Here is an 18,900-nt window from a genome sequence, read left to right as displayed (position 1 = left end):
GACCTTAGGCAGATGATGAGAGGGAGGGCATCTTAGCCATCTTCTGGGCATGGAGTAGGGGTCACTGGGGGTGTGGAGGGGAGGTAGTTGTGAATTTACTGCATTGTGCAGGAGGTTGGACTCTATGACCCTGATGGTCCCTTCCAGCTCTATGATTCTATGATTCTAACCCCTTGGAAGTGAGCAAAGCAGTTTTGTGTGCCTGTGAACACATGGAATGCTCTTAGAAGTATTAGAGAGCCAGCGTGGTGTAGTGGTTAAGACTGATGGTTTGGAGCGGTGGACTCTAATCTGGTGAACCGGATTGGTTTCCCCACTTCTTCACATGAAGCCAGCTGGTTGACCTTGGGCTAGTCACAGCTCTCTTAGAGCTCTCTCAGCCCTGCCTACCTCACGGGGTGTCTGTTGTGGGGAGGGGAAGGGAAGGTGATTGTAATCCAGTTTGATCTAAGTGATAGAGTTCCTTAAGTGGTAGAGTGGTACAGTTCTCCTCCTCCTCTTCCTCTTCTTCTTCTTCAAACAAAGCCAGGCAGAGAAGAAGCCTTTCGTGATGGCTTCAACTGTTTTTCCTCAGCCTCTCCCATTATCCCATTCTTACGTGCATGACTAAAGGCCATGAGATGCTTAGTTCCAGGCGGAATCGGTTTGCAAAATAGCCTTCATCACATATCAGCCAATTGCGTTTAGGAAAAATATTTTTCTGCATAATGAGGGATCTCTTATCTTCCAGTAATGAGTCCAATGAAACTATAGCAGGAGCCTCTTAATTAGATTATACGCCCTCCCTCACCCAACCCCGAAAATTTTGCATGGATTAAAAAACCCATCATAGAGTAATAAAAAGACAGAATGCCCCCAAAGGGTTTTCTTTTCGTTAATAAGGAGAAAGAGCCAGCGAGCCCTCTCAGGTCGGATTGTTTGCTAATTGATTGTAGTAGTTTGCATGCGATAATTTATTTTTCATTTTGGGGAATGGCGAAGATAGAAGCATTAGCTCAGCAACCGTGGAGGTTTGCCAAACTGCCTGAGCAGTTTGGGCAAGTTTGTCATCCGGGTTGGCTTTCTGTGGCCAAGATGAAGCTTGTGGCTTTTGTAGCCTGTGACCGACAAAGCCAGAGTGCGGACAGAGAGCCGGCTTGGTGTAGCAGTTCGATTCCCCACTCCTCCACATGAAGCCAGCTGGGTGACTTTTCCAATTTTTTAAATTTACCGCTCAAAGACCAACAGGTAAAAAAATAGTATAAAAATCATATATAACAGGTCACACGAAATGATGGTATCGCTTTACTCTGCTCTGGTTAGACTTCACCTAGAGTACTGTGTTCAGTTTTTGGCACCACAATTTAAGAAAGACTTAGACAAGCTGGAACGTATCCAGAGGAGGGCAGTGAAGATGGTGAGGGGTCTGGAGACCAAGTCCTATGAGGAAAGGTTGAAGGAGCTGGGTATGTTAGCCAGGAGAGGGGATATGATAACCATCTTCAAGTACTTGAATGGCTGTTGTATAGAGGATGGTGCCGAGTTGTTTTCTGTTGCTCCAGAAGGTCGGACCAGAACCAACGGGTTGAAATTAAATCAAAAGAGTTTTCATCTAGACATTAGGAAGAATTTTCTAACATTAGTTCTTGTAGGTTATCCGGGCTGTGTAACCGTGGTCTTGGAATTTTCTTTCCTGACGTTTCGCCAGCAACTGTGGCAGGCATCTTCAGAGTAGTAACACTGAAGGACAGTGTCCTTCAGTGTTACTACTCTGAAGATGCCTGCCACAGTTGCATTCCAAGACCACGGTTACACAGCCCGGATAACCTACAAGAACCAATGAACTCTGACCGTGAAAGCCTTCAACAATTTTCTAACAGTTAGAGCGTTTCCTCAGTGGAACAGGCTTCCTCGGGAGGTGGTGAGCTCTCCTTCCCTGGAGGTTTTTAAGCAGAGGTTAGATGGCCATCTGTCAGATCATGAGAGGGAGGGCACCTTGGCCATCTTCTGAGCATGGAGTATGGGTCACTGGGTAATTGGGGGGGAGGTGGTTGTGAATTTCCTGCATTGTGCAGAGGGTTGGACTAGATGACCCTGGTGGTCCCTTCCAACTCTATGATTCTATATCATTTCAAATTTCTTATTTTAACCAAACGAGAATATATACGAGAAGCTCCCTTCGTCAGATGCAGACGGGTCATTCCAACTTATCTGACGAAGGGAGCTTTGACTCTCGAAAGCTTACGCCTCGAAAATCTTGTTGGTCTCTAAGGTCCTACTGGACTTCAGTCTAGCTCTTCTACTGCAGGCCAACACAGCTACCCTCTGAAATTGTCCTCCCTCAAGGACTGCCAGCGGTTATTGTGCAAAGGTTTGATCAAACCAGCGTGCCTCTCGGATGGTATCTTCAGTGACCACGGAAAGCAGGATTCCAGCACTAGTTCATTGTTAATGGAACCTCCTGCTTGGCCGATGCAGCAAGATTTCCCAGACAGCAGATGTCTGGAGGTGGTAAATTTCCATGCAGAGGGAAATGATCATGCACTTCAGATTGGCCATCACAAAAAGGAATATCTTTAACCAACCTGAGAAACTGAATTTTGCATGTAATGCTCTACAGACCAACAGGATTGGGGCGGGAGAGATAAGCTGTTGAGTGCCAGCATGTAGTGGTTAAGAACGGTGGACTCTAATCTGGAGAACCGAGTTTGATTCCCATGCCTAAACATGAGTGGCAGACGCTAATCTGGAGAACTGGGTTCGAATCCCCTCTCCTCCACATGAGCGGCAGACTCTATAATCTGGAGAACCGGGTTGGTTTCCCCTCTCCTACACGTGCAGTCATTGGTTGACCTTGTGCCAGTCACAGTTCTCTCCGAACTCTCTAAGCCCCACCTACCTCACAAGGTGTCTGTTGTGGGGGGTGGAAGGGAAGGAGACTGTAAAATGGTTTGATTGTCCTTAAAAGCTAGAGAAAATTGGGGTATAAAAACCAACTCTTCTTCTTGAGAGTCAAAACTCCCTTCATCAGCTATTTGATGAAGAGAGCTTTGACTCTCGGAAGCTTATACCCCGAGAATCTTATCCGACAAAGGGAGCTTTGATTCTCGAATGCTTATCCCCAGAAAATCGTATCTGATGAAGGGAACTTTGACTCTTGAAAGCTTATCCCCCGAAAATCTTCTTGGTCTCTGAGGTGCTACTGGACTCGAATCCAGCTCTTCTACTGGAGACCAACACAGCTACCCTCTGAAACTATTTGCACATTAACACGACCTTTCCTCCCGTCCTTCCCCAACCCTGACTGGTGCATCCAACCCTCAGAACACCTGCGAAATATCTATGGGCAACTTGGGTTCACATATGAACACATGAAGCTGCCTTATACCGAATCAGACCCTCAGTCCATCAAAGTTAGTATTGTCAGCTCAGACCGGCAGCGGCTCTCCAGGGTCTCAGGCAGAGGTCTTTCACATCACCTGCTTGCCTGGTCCCTTTAACTGGAGATGCTGGGGATTGAACCTGGGACCTCCTGCATGCCAAGAAGATGTTCTACCACTGAGCCACAGCCCCACTCCATGGCTCTCCAGGGTCTCAGGTGGAGGTCTTTCACATCACCTACTGCCTAGTTCCTTTAACTGGAGATGCCAGGGATTGAACCTGGGACCTTTTGCATGCCCAAGCGGATGCTCTACCACTGAGCCACAGCCAAGCAATCTCCCTCCAAGGTCGCTATCTCGCCCTTTCAAGTGCTGTGGCTATTTGCCAAGCACAAGAGTGGCAAGAATTGCTTTTTTGGGGAGTCAGACCAAGCTGCGGTTAGCCTGAGGCTGACAAACACAGCATGCACGCGAGTGTGAGCCCTCTGTTGCTTTGCTGGCCTTTGATACTCAGTGGTAGACTTCCTCCAAATGTGGAGGCTCCATTAACATAGCATGGGCTACGCAAAGCCATTGCTAACCCTGTGTTAAAATGTAGAAACTGCACAACACCTGAAATTCTGGCAACCTGAACCAGATTTCTCTGTTTGGAAACCATATATGACAGACTAGAAGAAGAGTTGGTTTTTATATGCCGACTTTCTCTACCACATAAGGAAGAATCAAACCGGCTTACATTCATTTTCCCTTCCCCTCCCCACAACAGACACCCTGTGAGATAGGTGAGGCTGAGAGAGCTGTGACTAGCCCAAGGTCACCCAGCTGGCTTCATGTGGAGGAGTGGGGAAACAAATCCAGTTCACCTCCACTCCAAACCACCACTCTTAACCACTACACCATGCTGGCTCTCTGACTAAGGGTTATTGTCTGTCAGTGACCGTTTGTGAGAGGGGCCTGCAGGGAAGGAACAGAGCTTAAGACAGGAGACTCTTGAGCTGCTGGGGAAAAGGTGTGTTTTCTTTACTCTGGGTTCCGGTGTGATGGTTGTGCCTAGTGTGACTGGGGAAAAAACCTGAAGGGTGACGAAAGAGAGAGTTTGTGGGGGAAAGGTCCCTGCTCTAGTCACATTGGGGAGGAATAGTCTCTGAGGAAAGAGGTATTCCTGGCCCATGTATTGTGAGAGAATTAATTTAAGAGCCAGCGTGGTATAGTGGTTAAGAGCGGTGGTTTGGAGCGGTGGACTCTGATCTGGAGAACCGGGTTCGATTTCCCACTCCTCCACATGAGCGACGGAGGCTAATCTGGTGAACTGGATTTGTTTCCCAGCTCCTACACATAAAGCCAGCTGGGTGACCTTGGGCTAGTCACAGCTCTCTTAGAGCTCTCTCAGCCCCACCTACCCCACAGGGTGTCTGTTGTAGGGAGGGGAAGGGAAGGAGATTGTAAGCTTGTTTGCTTTCCCCTTAAGTGGTAGAGAAAGTTGGCATATAAAAACCAACTCTTCTTCTTTTTCTTCTTCAGTATGTAAATGAGCATTTAGGTGTAACTTGATTATAACTTTCACCGTATCTTCAAAGCGGCCGTTAAGTAATAAACTACGGATAGAATAACAACCTTACCTTTACCAGACAGCAGATAGATTAAGTGGTGGTCATGAGGGCATATGGGGAAGTGTGCAATCAATGGAGTAATCAAAGAAGATTTTATAGAAGAATATAAATCACAACAGAGTAAAAAAATGGGTACGCGTTTCTGCCTTTGCCTTTCTACGCGAGTGGACCCTCTGTTTGACGGGGGTATTCAGAAATCTGCCCATTAATTCATTGAGGGGTAAGGCATTATAGGTATCAAATACATCCTTTTTTTGGGGGGTAGCAGCTGGCAAATCTCCCCCCCTGCCCCTCATTACAGTGACAGAGAAGGTTGCTCCCTTCCCCTGACAGCCGAAGGGCGGAGTGGGGGGGTCGCCTGGTTGCTGTGTTGTGTCTACCACTCGCGGCCCCTCGAAGGTCTTTAAACGGAGACTGTTTCACACACTTGCCAGATGGTGCCTCGACATAAATTAGAGCCTCGCTGGTTGCAGAAGGCCCGGAATAATATCTGCAACCCCATCTTCTCCCCTCCCTGTGGGCATGCTAACCCTCTCCAGTCCTCAGGAGAGAATTAATGTTTTCTGCCGAGAGGGGCACCCGACCCCTGGCGAGTAGGGGTCACCAGGCACATATCTTGCATAGTTTTCCTGTGCTCAGAGAGGCCCTCTGGGGGGGCAGCTCTGGGAGGAGTTGGGGGCTTCTCTTTGAGGAGAACTGGAGGCTGGGTGTTGGTATTTGCGTTGGTCACGGGAGAAGCACCCAGCTTGGAAAAGCAAAGGCCGGATTTTGTTCCCCCGAACTGCTGAATTGGGATAATGTCGCTGCCTGTCCTAAAATTAGCAGATGGGATAGGGTGTAAATTGGTGTTGCCGTTACTCAGATGTGCCGTTGCCGTTGCAGACGTGGTGTTGCCGTTACTCAGGCTGATGTAGAGGCATCATAGAATCATAGAGTTGGAAGGGGCCCTACAGGCCATCTAGTCCAACCCCCTGCTTAATGCAGGATCAGCCTAGAGCATCCCTGACAAGTGCTTGTCCAGCCTCTGCTTAAAGACTGCCAGGGAGGGAGAACTCACCACCTCCCTAGGGAGCCGATTCCACTGTCGAACAACTCTTACTGTAAAAAAATATTTCCCTAACATCCAGCCGGTACCTTTCCGCCCGCAATTTAAACCCATTATTGCGAGTCCTATCCTCTGCTGCCAACAGGAACAGCTCCCTGCCCTCCTCTAAGTGACAGGGCAAAATATTAGGGCAAAAATATTAGATTTATTTAATACTCATATATCTAATAAGATTTTGTAATACGTGTATAATTGTTTAAGAATAATTGGAGTTAGACGGGTTGTAGACCCTCTTCAGATATTTATAGAGAAGTGTCTTGTCTGAGATGTGTACGATTAAACATGTACTTTATGTTACATGTTTTGTATCGTATCTTGTGTTTTGTGTTGTGTTGAAAAAGTAAATAATAATTTTTTAAAAAAAACTTCAAGAGAGCAATCATATCCCCCCCTCAACCTCCTCTTCTTCAGGCTGAACATTCCCACCTCCCTCAGCCTTTCCTCGCAGGGCTCGGTCTCCAGGCCCCTGATCATCCTCTTCGCTCTCCTCTGGACCCGCCCCATTCTGTCCACATCCTTTTTGAAGTGTGTGCCAGAAGAGGAGAACCGCAGCAACTCTTTCTGCTCACTCGCACTCCTGCCCTTTTGATTTCTCCATCGTTGTGTGTGCGTGCGTGGATTCAGTTACCGTTTTATCACAGCATCGTACCACCTCACTCAGTTCTTCTTCATGTACGTGGTGCAGTCCCGTGCATGGTATGTGTGTGTGTGTTCAGCTTTGGAACATTCTAGAGCAGGGCTGTTAAACATAAGGCCCATGGGCTGGATCCGGCCCCTTGTCAGCCCTTGGCCCACAGAACCAGAAATCACCACAAAGTCATATAGAGTCCAAACAGATGGCTTTTACTGGTCAAATAGGCATACAGTTCAAACGAATAAAATGACAGCTATGAGAGACTCACTAGCTGGGAGATAATATAAGGCAGAAAAGGCGGGAGATTACAAGCATAGGCTGAATACAGTTTCCCAGGAGCTGAGTTCCCAGGCCTAGGTATGCGACCTTGAGGGCCAGACAGTACAGCGCAGAGACAGAGGCAATAACGAAACCGAGATAGCAGCCTGACATTCTGCTCCCCTCAAGGCCCCCTCCCAGTTCGCAAGGGGGCTGGCTTATCCGGGTAAGCAATGTGAAAGGCGTTGACGAGGTCGGGGGCGGAGACATCCCATGCGCGCACCCATTCGTCATAGGCAGGGGGGAAATGTTTCCAACGGACTAAATACTGCAGGTTGCCATGGTGAACACGGGAGTCAAGGATCTTGGAGACTTCGAAGTGTTCCTCCCCCCCCACCATGATGGGTTGCGCAGGAGGTGGATCCGGATGCCACTGTGGAGAAGCAACATGGGGTTTGAGGAGGCTAATGTGGAAAACGGGATGCACACGCCTCAAGGATTTGGGGAGAGCCAGTTCCACCGTGACAGGGTTTATGACCCGGGTGATGGGGAAAGGGCCAATGAATTTAGCACTGAGCTTATGGCACGGACGGGTGGAACGGAGATTTTTGGTGGAAAGGTAAACCAAAGCACCCACTTGCAGATCACCCCCGGGGGAGCGATGTTTGTCAGCTTGCGCTTTGTATTTACGCTTGGCCCGGTCGAGGTTGCTAACGAGCCAGGGCCAAGTGGTACGGAGGGCGTGTGCCCAGGAGGCAATGTCGGGGTTCCCCTCCCCCTCTACATCATCTGCAGGAGCAATAGGACTGAAATCTTGTCCATACACAGCAAAAAATGGGCTAAAACCTGTGGATTGATGCATGGCATTATTGTAGGCATATTCTGCTAAAGGTAACAGTTCCACCCAGTCATCCTGGTGGTAGTTAACATAACAGCGTAAATAACATTCAAGTACAGCATTGACACGTTCAGTTTGACCATCAGTTTGAGGATGGTATGCACTAGACAACCCTTGTTCCACTCCCACCAACTTGAGGAAAGCTTTCCAAAACTTAGAAACGAAACCACTTCCGCGGTCACAAATTATCTTACGCGGAAACGAATGTAAACGAAAGATATGCGTCACGAAGAGGCGGGCCAGTTTCTGAGCAGAGGGGATCCCTGCGCATGGAATCAAATGTATTTGTTTAGAAAACAAATCAGTAACAACCCACAACACAGTTTTACCCCCACTAAGAGGGAGATCAGTCATAAAGTCCATAGCAATCACTTCCCAAGGTTTGCTGGGCGTGTCAAGAGGTTGTAGCAGTCCCGGGGGTTTGCCCTGCGATCGTTTCGCAGCGGCACAAACGGGACAGCTGCGGATGAAGGAGTCAATGTCGGAACGCATTCCCCCCCACCAGAACTGTCTGCGCAATAAGTGAAGGGTTTTCAGAAACCCAAAGTGCCCAGCTGTTTTGGCTCCATGAGCTAAATGTAAAACGTCCTTCCGGAGAGCTTTGGGTACATACAATTTCGAGTCCTTGTACCAGGACCCTCCCTGTTCCAAAACACCAGGAGGTAGGGTATGAGCGGAGCGTTCTAAAAGGCACTGGTCCCGAAGGACATTTAAAAAGGACTCGGAGATGGGGATTTTGGAGGGGGCCCCCCCGTCGGCCATGGAGATCTTAGAAACAGTTATGGGGCTAGTGCTTACGTGCGGCGGCGCGCAGACTGCAGGCGGCTGGGCGGCCGGAGGGGTAGGAAGGGCGGGAACGCCGGTCTGTTGCGGTGGCGGCTGGGCAGCCGGTTGGGCTGGCGGAGCTTGTAAGTTGGGTAAGGCGTGCTGATGCTGGGATCGAGTTTGCACAGCCAGCATAGGTAGGGCCCCACGTTGCATAGGGGTGAACAGAGAGTTGGTGGGTCTCTCGAGTTTTACCGGATATTGTGGTAAACGGGAGAGGGCATCCGCGAGAACGTTCTGCTTCCCAGGGACGTGCTTCAGGGTGAAACGGAACTGAGCAAAGAACTCCGCCCACCGTTGTTGTTTCGCCGATAGCTTATGGGACCCCGTGAGGGCAGCTAGATTTTTGTGATCGGTCCAAACCTCAAAGGGGACTTTAGACCCTTCCAAGAATTGCCGCCATAGAGTCAGTGCATGATGAACTGCTGAGGCCTCTTTCTCCCAGATGGGCCAGTTTAATTGAGCGTGCGCAAATTTTTTTGAAAAGTAAGCGCAAGGGTGAAGAAGACCATCCGGTCCTTGCTGGAGGAGAGCCCCTCCCATGGCTACATCGGAAGCATCGACTTGCACAATGAACATTTGATTTGGGTCTGGGTGCCGTAGCACCGGCTCCGAAGTGAAGAGGCGTTTGAGGGCCAGAAAAGCGGCTTGGCATTGCTCAGTCCATAGGATTTTTGCGGAGGGCAAGGCAGCCGAGCTTACTTTTCCCTTAGTTTTCAGTAGGTCCGTAATGGGTAGAGCCACCTGGGCGAAGTTAGGGATGAATCCCCGATAGAAGTTTGCAAATCCCAGAAATTGTTGTACTTGCTTACGGTTGGTGGGGGGAGTCCAATCGAGGACGGCTTGGACTTTGGCGGGGTCCATGCGAAGACCTTGGTGGGAGATGATGTATCCCAAAAACGTGAGTTTGCTTTGATGAAATTCGCACTTCGCTAGTTTTGCGAAAAGTTGATGGTCACGCAGGCGTTGCAGAACTTCCCGGACCAGAGCCACATGCTCGTTCATAGTTTTCGAATAAATGAGAATGTCATCTAAATAGACCACCACCCCACGATATAGAAGGTCATGTAGGATTTCATTGATGAGTTGCATGAAGACCCCCGGGGCCCCTTTTAATCCGAACGGCATCACAAGGAATTCATACATTCCGAAACAGCTAGAGAAGGCAGTGAGGTGCTCATCCCCTTCGCGGATACGGACTCGGTAGTAAGCTTCCACCAAGTCTAATTTAGAGAACACACGGCCTTCCTGTAATTGTCCCAAAATATCCGATATTAATGGGATAGGATAGGCGTTGGTCTGGGTAACCGCATTGAGCTTTCTGAAGTCAATGCACAGGCGAAGGTCGCCCTCTTTTTTCCGGACGAAAAACGCGGGGGCCGAGTTTGGGGCATTCGAAGGGCGAATGAACCCTCTGGCGAGGTTTTTGTCCAAAAAGTCCCGGAGGACAGTGCGCTCGGAAGCGCTCATAGGGTAAATCTTACTCTTGGTTAATGTGCAGTCCTTTACCACTTCAATCGCACAGTCTGAGGCCCGGTGGGGGGGTAAGGCATCACATTCCCTAAGGTCGAAGACATCTTCAAAGTCCCGGTATACAGCAGGTAGAACCGGTGGTGCTGGGGCAGTAGAGGTTAATGCTGGAACGGGCGGATATAGCAGAGCAAAGTTCTGCCGATGCTGGTCGCAGGTGGGACTAGCGAAGGAGATAGTGTTTGTTTCCCAATCAATACTGGGACTATGTCCTTTAATCCAGTTAATTCCCAAGACCACTTCAAATCGGATAGGGGCTATAGTGAAGTCTATTTGTTCCCAGTGGGAACCAATTCCCATTGCCACCCCTATGGTGCGGTGATCAACTGGACCCCCCTGGAAATGGCTTCCGTCCATTTGGGCAAATTGGACGGGGGCGGGTAAAGCCTCAGAGTCGGCTCTGAGTGCAGCAAAAGTGGCTTCGCTTATGAGAGTGCGACAGCAACCGGAGTCAATTAGTGCTTTGACGGGGAGTTGTGGGCCACCGTTAAGGTGTTGTAAAACTGCATCCACGTAGACGGTGGAGTCCACTTCTTTGATTTTGGTAGGAGCATTCGGTTTGATAGGAAGATCCTGAGAGGTCTGTGGAGACGCTCCATTCACCACAGACCGGAGCCGTTTTTTGACAAGTCGAGGGGAGATTCCAGGTTTAAGGCTGGAGAAATCCAAGGATTTTCCTCATCCGAAGAGGGAAAGTTGTCCCCCAATGGGGCACTTGTAATCCGAGACCCGGCGGGGTCGTTGGTAGTAGGCAGGGAGGCTGGGTCCCCGGCATGGAGTGCAGAGGGTGTGGGTCTTCCCGGAGCTGCGCTGCGGGTGGCCGCGGTGCCTCTGCGTGGTGGACGACCTCGGGCGCGGGTTGTCGTGCTGGGACGAAATAATTCCTGGCGGCGCGGGCAAACGGCTGCAAAGTGGCCCATTTCTCCGCAAGTAAGACAGGCACCCCTCTGAAATCGGGCTTCACGTTCCTGGGGCGGACGTGGGGGATTTCGTGGGACGAGCAGTGGTGCCTTGGGTTGAGGCTTTTGGGTGCCTTTTTCCTTGTGCTTTTGACGGACGAGAGAAATAAAGCGTCGGCGGCTTTCCACTTCCTCGGCTAATAGGATCCAGTCTTCGAGGGTATCGGGATCGCCCCGCATGTAAGACCAGTTCAGAATGTCAGGATGCAAGGCTTCCCTGAAATGATGGATCAGGGTGGTCTCGGGCCAACCTACAATTTTACTTGCCAGTCGTTGAAATTCATCGGCAAATTCTCGAACTGTAGCAGAGCCTTGTTTTAATTGTAAGAGTTCCGTTTTGGCTCTTTCCCCCAGGAAGGGGTCCTCAAACCTCCTTCTCAGGGCAGTCATGAAGTTGTTGAGGGAACGAATAGCACGAGAGCGGGTGTCAAACTGGAGGACCATCCAGTCAGCCGCTTTACCTGTCAGAAGGGAAGCTACGTAACGCACCCGGCTATCTTCCGTGGGGAAAAGCTGTCCTTGTTCTCGCATATAACTGTCCACTTGATGCAAGAAACAAGGCAAAGTCTCGAGAGATCCGTCGTACGTAGTCCTCAATTTGAGTTGCTTCCAAGGGCCGGGCGCAGGTTGGCCCGGTTGCACGGGTGGTCCAGGCGGAGGAACAACAGGAGCTCCAGGAGGCAAGGGTGGAGCAGGCACATTAGCGGGTGGTTGGGGTGGCTGTACGGGTACCCCCTGACCCGGTATCGGAACGGGCTGTCTCTGAGCTATCAGGGTTTGTTGTAATTGCCTGTTCTCCTGAAGCATACGTTCCATTAGTTCCTGGAGTTGATCAACACGGTCGGAGAGCTCCCGATTCTGGGCTCGTAAGAGATGAACCTCCTCACTTGGGCCACCAGTAAGATGAGGTTTACTGGTCCGGAAGCTTGTGGCCCATTGAGAGCTATCCCCATATAGATCCTCGTCTTCAGACTCTCCTGAGTCTCGACGTCGGTCAGCCAACCGGCGTGCGCGTTGGGTCGCGCGCGACGGGACAAACGCCGGGGAAAAAGACAGACCTGATAGCCCTTGTACATTGTCCTTGGGGCGCGTGTCCACGTTCGCCCGATCCCTAATCCTTGCTGCAGCCGCCCTGGCTGCTTCCGCAGCTTCTCTCTCTCTTGCGACCTTAGCCGCTTCGGCGGCTTGCTGATCCGCAAGAACTTTGGCGTTCTCAAGTCTTAGGGCAGCCTCTGCCGTAATGCGCGGCAAAAGTTCTGTCTCCAGGAGTGAGAGTATGGGGTCGGGTTCCCCGCCCAGCAGAGGTTGTACTCGAACCGCCAGTGCGGGTGCCTCGGCTCCAAAAGTCGAGGTCAAAACTTGAGCCAAGGTGGCTACCGGGGTGTCCTTTGTACATTCCACAAGGAGAAGAGCGGTGCTAATAGCGACTCGCTTGGCCTCAGCCTGACAGCTGGCTGCATCCGGGATCAGGGAAAAACCCTCCGGCGGGGCTCCCGCCATGGTAGAAAGAGTTTCTCGAGAAATAAGATTATCCAAAAGTCCAGTTAATATTTGTAAATCCTCAGTTGCCAACCGGGCATCGTCCAGTAATTGATCCAAGTCTTGAAGATCTAAACGAGTATCAGTATCCTCCGACGTCAACATCCAGAGAGTTCCTTTAAGAGATTGCCACTGTTCCTGTACCAGTCCCCTCAAGCGGCAAACCTCTCGGGTAGTCCGGAAAAGTTCAGCGATTAAGTCTTGTAACAGAGTAGGATCCTCAGAGAAGGGCTCCAGGGTAGTAGATCACCTGGAGAGCTGCACAGCTCCCATCCAAGTGGCAGGCGAACCCCCCTGGGCTCCAGCCTGGCTAGTAGAATGGTGAAGAGATAGCTGTCATAATGTCAGCCCTTGGCCCACAGAACCAGAAATCACCACAAAGTCATATAGAGTCCAAACAGATGGCTTTTACTGGTCAAATAGGCATACAGTGCAAACGAATAAAATGACAGCTATGAGAGACTCACTAGCTGGGAGATAATATAAGGCAGAAAAGGCGGGAGATTACAAGCATAGGCTGAATACAGTTTCCCAGGAGCTGAGTTCCCAGGCCTAGGTATGCGACCTTGAGGGCCAGACAGTACAGCGCAGAGACAGAGGCAATAACGAAACCGAGATAGCAGCCTGACACCCCTTGAGAGCTCTTATCCAGCCCGCGAGCCAGCCGAGGCAGCCAACTCCCCCCAGTCCCGATCTGGGCTGGTGAGGCGTGGCCCGGCCTGACCAAATGGCATTGATGTCATATCCAGCCCTTGTAACAATTGAGTTTGATACCCCTGTTCAAGGGAGTTTCGGTCAGAGTTGGCACAGAATCTTACCCTGGGAGGCTTGCGGTGCTCTGCGCATGCCTTGAGGGCAGGCACCTTCTGGCTGGGTTTCCTTGCCGTCACTGCACCCAAAGCACCTCTGCCTGTTAAAACAGTATAATTATGTATGTAAGTGCTGTCAAGTCACAACCGACTTATGATGACCCCAGCAAGGGGCTTTCAAGGCAAGCGAGAAGCAGAGGTGATTTGCCATCACCTTCCTCTGCAGAGCTTTCCTTGGTGGTCTCCCATCCAAATACTGACCCTACTTAGCTTCCAACTTCTAGTGACCCCAGCAAGGGGCTTTCAAGGCCTGTGATGAAGCAGAGGTGGTTTGCCATCACTTTCCTCTGCAGAGCCTTCTTTGGTGGTCTCCCTTCCAAGTACCAACCCTGCTTAGCTTCCAACTCAAGGTGACCCCAGCAAGGGGCATTCAAGACAAGGGAGGTGCCATTGCTTTCCTCTGCACAATCTTCCTTGGTGGTCTCCCTTCCAAGTACCGACCTTGCTTAGCTTCCGAGATCTGACAAGATCGTTCTATACCGTGCCAATTTTCCTCCAAAAACTATATTAAAACAGTTCTAAAACATAGGAAGAGAACATATTTAATCAAAGCTACCACAACCCCCACTCCAACACTGTCAATCAGTGTTATTCACAAGCCTTAAAGAATTTATTTTATTTATTTGCTTCATTTATACCCCGACTTTCTCCCTGTTGGGGACTCAAAGCGACTTACACTGTTCTCTTCTCCTCCGTTCTCTTCTCCTCTCCTCACGACCCTTTGAGATAGGTTAAGCTGAGAGATTGTTTATGGGCCCAGGAACACCTAGCAGGCTTCCATGGCGGAGTGGGGATTCGAACTTGGGTCTCCCAGATCCTATGACACTCTAACCACTACATAATGCTGCCTCTGAGAAATGGGAAGTGTTCAAACCAGGGTAGGGAGGAGAAGGAAGTAGTGAAATTCTGACTAAGCAGACTAGCGAACTTAGCATGTCATTTTCAGACACAGAAGGATTAACCTAGATGCAGCCTGGCGGGGGGGAAAGAGGGGGATTATGGAACCGCTAGTGATTTCTAGGATCATTGCTAGAAAATACTCAGCTCGGCCCCCCTTTGCATTTCTTTCTCTGCCTGCCTGTGCAGCACGTTGACCATCTACGGCATCAGCCAGGGAGACGAGGCCATCTACCAGTGTATCGCCGAGAACAGCGCCGGCTCCACGCAAGCCAGCGCCCGGCTGACGGTACTTTGGGCTGATGGGCTGCCCAGCCCACCCCAGAAAGTGAAAGCCACGATCGTCTCAGCGACGACCATCCAAGTGTCGTGGAGCGAGCCGCTGCAGAACACCAAGGAGATCATTGGCTATGTCCTGCACATAAGGAGAGCAACAGGTAGGCGCCGGGAGCAGGGCGGGGGGAGTGGAAACGGGAACAGCAGCCATCGCTGTGGAATGTTTGCATAAGGTACCCTAAGGGTAAGAAAGAGCATGCACCATGGGGCTAATATTGATACAAGTGATCTTATGAATGATGCATAATAAATTTAATGCACACACAAATAAACAACTTATATCGAGCCCTGTTCATCCATTTTGACTTCATACATCTTTATGACTGAGAGAATTTGAACAGTGACCCCTACTCCATGCCCAGAAGATGCCCAAGATGCCCTCCTTCTCATCATCTGCCTAAGGACACAGAATCTTTGTCATGCTCAGCTTTAAAGACCCATGTGACATAACAGACGTCCCTCAAATCGTCACAGATCAGAATTGGCAGGCTGTGATTTTGGAACATTGATTCTCACCCTCTTTGCTTTAGTGGCAAAGAAAATTCGGGCTAAGCTGACCCAAAGTATTGTTAGAGATCAGAACTGAACTGCATATCCCGTTTATAAGTGGCTGACATGGTAAGAGGCGAGATTCTCCATTCACAAAAGTGAGCTCTATTCAGGCAAGCGTTAAAAGCTATGATTTCAAGTCATGAGCAGTTATGGGTTTTGTTTAGCTAATTTTTTGATAACTTCGAATGTCTTTTGTAAGTTTCAGTGGTCTAGAGAAACCTTTTTTCTTCTTCCTTGTTGAGTTTTAACTTGGTACTAAAATGTAAATATAAATGCTACCAAAGATTGTCATATGAAATTATTGTGTTTTTAGCCTAATTTTTGTAATGGTGTTTGGCCCTGTACAATAAACGAACCTTGGAATGCCAGTTCGTTATCTCAGGTCCGTAGCGGGATTCTTGCAACGGCTGCAGTGTCTTTTCCCTTGGGTTTCAGACCCCGTGAAGATGGAGTACCAAGAGGCCGTCAGCAAAAACACTTTCCAGCATCTCGTGACAGATCTCGAACCCTCGACGAGCTACAGCTTCTACATCAAAGCGTACACCTCTCGGGGCGCGAGCAAGGCCTCTGACATCATGGTGGTGAGCACGCTGGGGGAAGGTAAGCGAGAGGGGCCACAGCGCTGTGGAAGAGCGCCTGTTTTGCATGCAGTGGGTCCTGGGTTTGAACCTTGCCATCTCCCTTTAATAAAGGATCTTGAGTAACAGAGGCGGGTAACACCCCTGCCTGAGACCTTGGAGAGTCACTGTCAGTCAGGGAAGAAAAAGAGTTGGTTTTTATATGCTGACTTTCTCTACCACTTAAGGCAGAATCAAACCAGCTTACATCACATTCACTTCCCCCACCCTCCACAACAGACACCCTGTGGGGTAGGTGGGGCTGAGAGAGCTCTAAGAGAGCTGTGACTAGCCCAAGGTCACCCAGCTGGCTTCTTGTGTAGGAGCAGGGAAACAAATCCAGTTCACCAGATTAGCCTCCGCCGCGCATGTGGAGGAGTGGGGAATCAAACCCAGTTCTCCAGTTCGGAGTCCACTGCTCCAAACCACCACTCTTAACCACTATACCACGCTGGCTAGAAGACAGTGTGGTGCTAACAGTACAAGATAATTTCTTTGCTGCTTAACCCCCCCTTTCTCAAATTCTGTGCAAGGAAACCCATAATTCTGCACCGTATACATATGCCAATTTTGCAAATTATCTTCTGCATGAGAAGGGGCAGTGAGCTATCCAAGGTACTGAAACATCTCCCCTCGACTTCTGTGAAAACCCTATGCGTCCCTCCTTCTCTGTCTTCTGAGATCTCACCAGGCACTGCCTACACATACCTTCCAGGCAGTCTTTGCAGCATTAAGGACTAGAAACTTGAGAGGTTTTTTGTTCTGAATTAAAACCAAGACTGTCAGAATGGTGACTGCTGTTGCTGGTAGCCAAAACCCTTCATCTGCATGTGACTGAGAAATGCACACAGCCCTGATTCAGGTCACAATGAACTCAGGTCATGAGAGGCATTAAGCAGAGATCTGGAGTAGTCAAGGACTAGATGGCTCAGGAAAGTGAGCCAAGCTACAAAAGCCATCTAAGGGGGAAATGGAAGCAAAAGTCCACTGGGGCCTCCAGTGCATGTCCTCAGAGAAGAAGTCCTTCCTTTAGGTTAGAGATTGGTTTTGGTTTCATTTGGACAGGGCTGGAGAAATTGAGCTGGGTGACATTTCTAATTTCTAATTAAGCCATTGTGTAAACCCTCCTCATTGAAAGGACGCTATAATTCCCAAGGCTCTCTTTCTGAGTTGGTTACAGTCAGCAGGGGATTACAGCATGGCTGTGTTCTTGCCCCTGTTGGGATCCGACGTCCGGTTCCCAATTGATCCCGCCCTGGCTGCCTAAGTTGAGGAGAGCCAGGGCCCAGACTCATCCCAGTGAGGAAGGCCAGGAGAGGGAGGTGGCTGGAACCCAGGCAGATCGTGGTGTAGTGCCGGCATGGTGTAGTGGTTAAAAGTGGTGGTTTGGAGCAGTGGACTTTAATTTGGAGAATCTGGTTTGATTCCCCTCTCCTTCACATGAGCGGCGGACACTAATCTGGTGAACCCGGCTGGTTTCCCCACTCATACACATGAAGCCAGCTGGGTGACCTTGGGCAAGTCACAGCTCTCTTAGCCCCACTTACCTCACAAGGTGTCTGTTGCGGGGAGGGGAAGGGAAGGTGATTGTAAGCCGGTTTGATTCTTCCTTAAGTGGAAGAGAAAGTCAGCATATAAAAACCAGCTCTTCTTCTTCTTTATTGTCTAATGTTTATGAGGATGTAAAATAGTTGGTTTTGTAAATTGTTTTATTTTTTACAATTTTGTTGAAATTTTATTGTATATTTACAACATCAATTGTCATGTGGTAAGCCGCCCTGTACCCGGCCTTGGCCGGGGAGTGAGGGCATGATACAAAACTAACTAAACAAAGGCCCCTTGCATTGAAGGGCCTTTGCAAACTTCCTCTCTTGACGAGGAGGGACCGAGAAAAGGCCGAGCTTTTGCCAAGAGGTCTCTTCACTTCCTGCTTCCTTTCAGTGCCGGCTGTCCCATCCCTCTTCATCAAAGTTCTCAACAGCACCACTGTCCAGGCCATGTGGGAGCCCTCCATTAAACTGGGCCAGCATGAAGGCTTCAGGCTGTACTACCGCAGGGTTCACCTCTCCCATTTCACTGGCCCGATCCTGCTGCCCAGTAACACCACATCTTACAACATCTCTCATCTGGGTGAGTATGGCAGGGGAGCAGGTCGGAGGCCCATTGGCCAGTCTTGGGTGCCCTTCAGAAGGGCCTGGGATGGAGGGGCCATTGGCTGTCCTGGGGTGAACCTGGCCTCTCCCTTCTTTTCCCACTCCTCCACCCTTGGTCGCTTATGCATGGGAGTTTTACCTGAGGTTCATTGCTCACTGGACCCACACTTTTAGGTTTGGAAAGCTATGCACCAGCAGTCTCCAAGATCAAATCAAGGCCCTGCCTTTTTAAATGCTGGTTTGTAATTGGCTTACTTTATAGTTCTTATTGTGAGAGAAAAGTTCCCCCCAAAACCCAATTGCTGTATAAAAAAGCATTTTAAGAACAAGAAACAGAAAACGGAGCGATCTGAAAGGAACAGGGGCGGGGTGTCAGCTCTGAGTTCACCAGAGAAATCCCAATAAACAGACATCCAAGCCAGACGGCAGGTAAAGGAGCTGATTTATTAAGGAAAGCACACAGTGAGGAGCAGAAACTAATGTTAAGCTATTCATGGACTCTAATGGGGGAAAATAGACAGGGCAGAACATAATAAAGGAAATCACAATGCACGTTGGTTGCCAGGGCGATTCCCTGGTTCCCAGGAAGGATTACAGTTATCACACTCTCAGAAGTCTCTGCAGACAAAACAAAAGTAAAACCACACAACTCCGAGACCTTGGAAAGCCACCTGCGCTCTAGGCATGGCTCCCAGGCTAGTGCCTGACAGGGGTGGGGGAATCCAAGCCTCGGTTTTAAAAAGCCTTTCTTCTGCTCAG

General features: G+C 49.7%; 1 protein-coding gene across 1 annotated transcript in view; it reads left to right on the top strand.

The window, feature by feature from the left end:
- The window catches only part of IGDCC3 (immunoglobulin superfamily DCC subclass member 3), a 108,988-nt gene that overhangs the window by 83,120 nt on the left and 6,968 nt on the right, over positions 1-18,900 (top strand). Inside the window, exons 7-9 of the mRNA XM_056866121.1 lie at positions 14,673-14,920; positions 15,807-15,971; positions 17,930-18,118. Of these exons, the coding sequence (XP_056722099.1) occupies positions 14,673-14,920; positions 15,807-15,971; positions 17,930-18,118 (602 nt within the window). The remainder of the gene's footprint in view (positions 1-14,672; positions 14,921-15,806; positions 15,972-17,929; positions 18,119-18,900) is intronic.

This window comes from Euleptes europaea, chromosome 20 (assembly GCF_029931775.1).
Source record: "Euleptes europaea isolate rEulEur1 chromosome 20, rEulEur1.hap1, whole genome shotgun sequence".
NCBI lineage: Eukaryota > Metazoa > Chordata > Lepidosauria > Squamata > Sphaerodactylidae > Euleptes > Euleptes europaea.
Note: the sequence above shows the minus strand (reverse complement) of the source record. Positions and strands in the feature narration are given on the sequence as shown.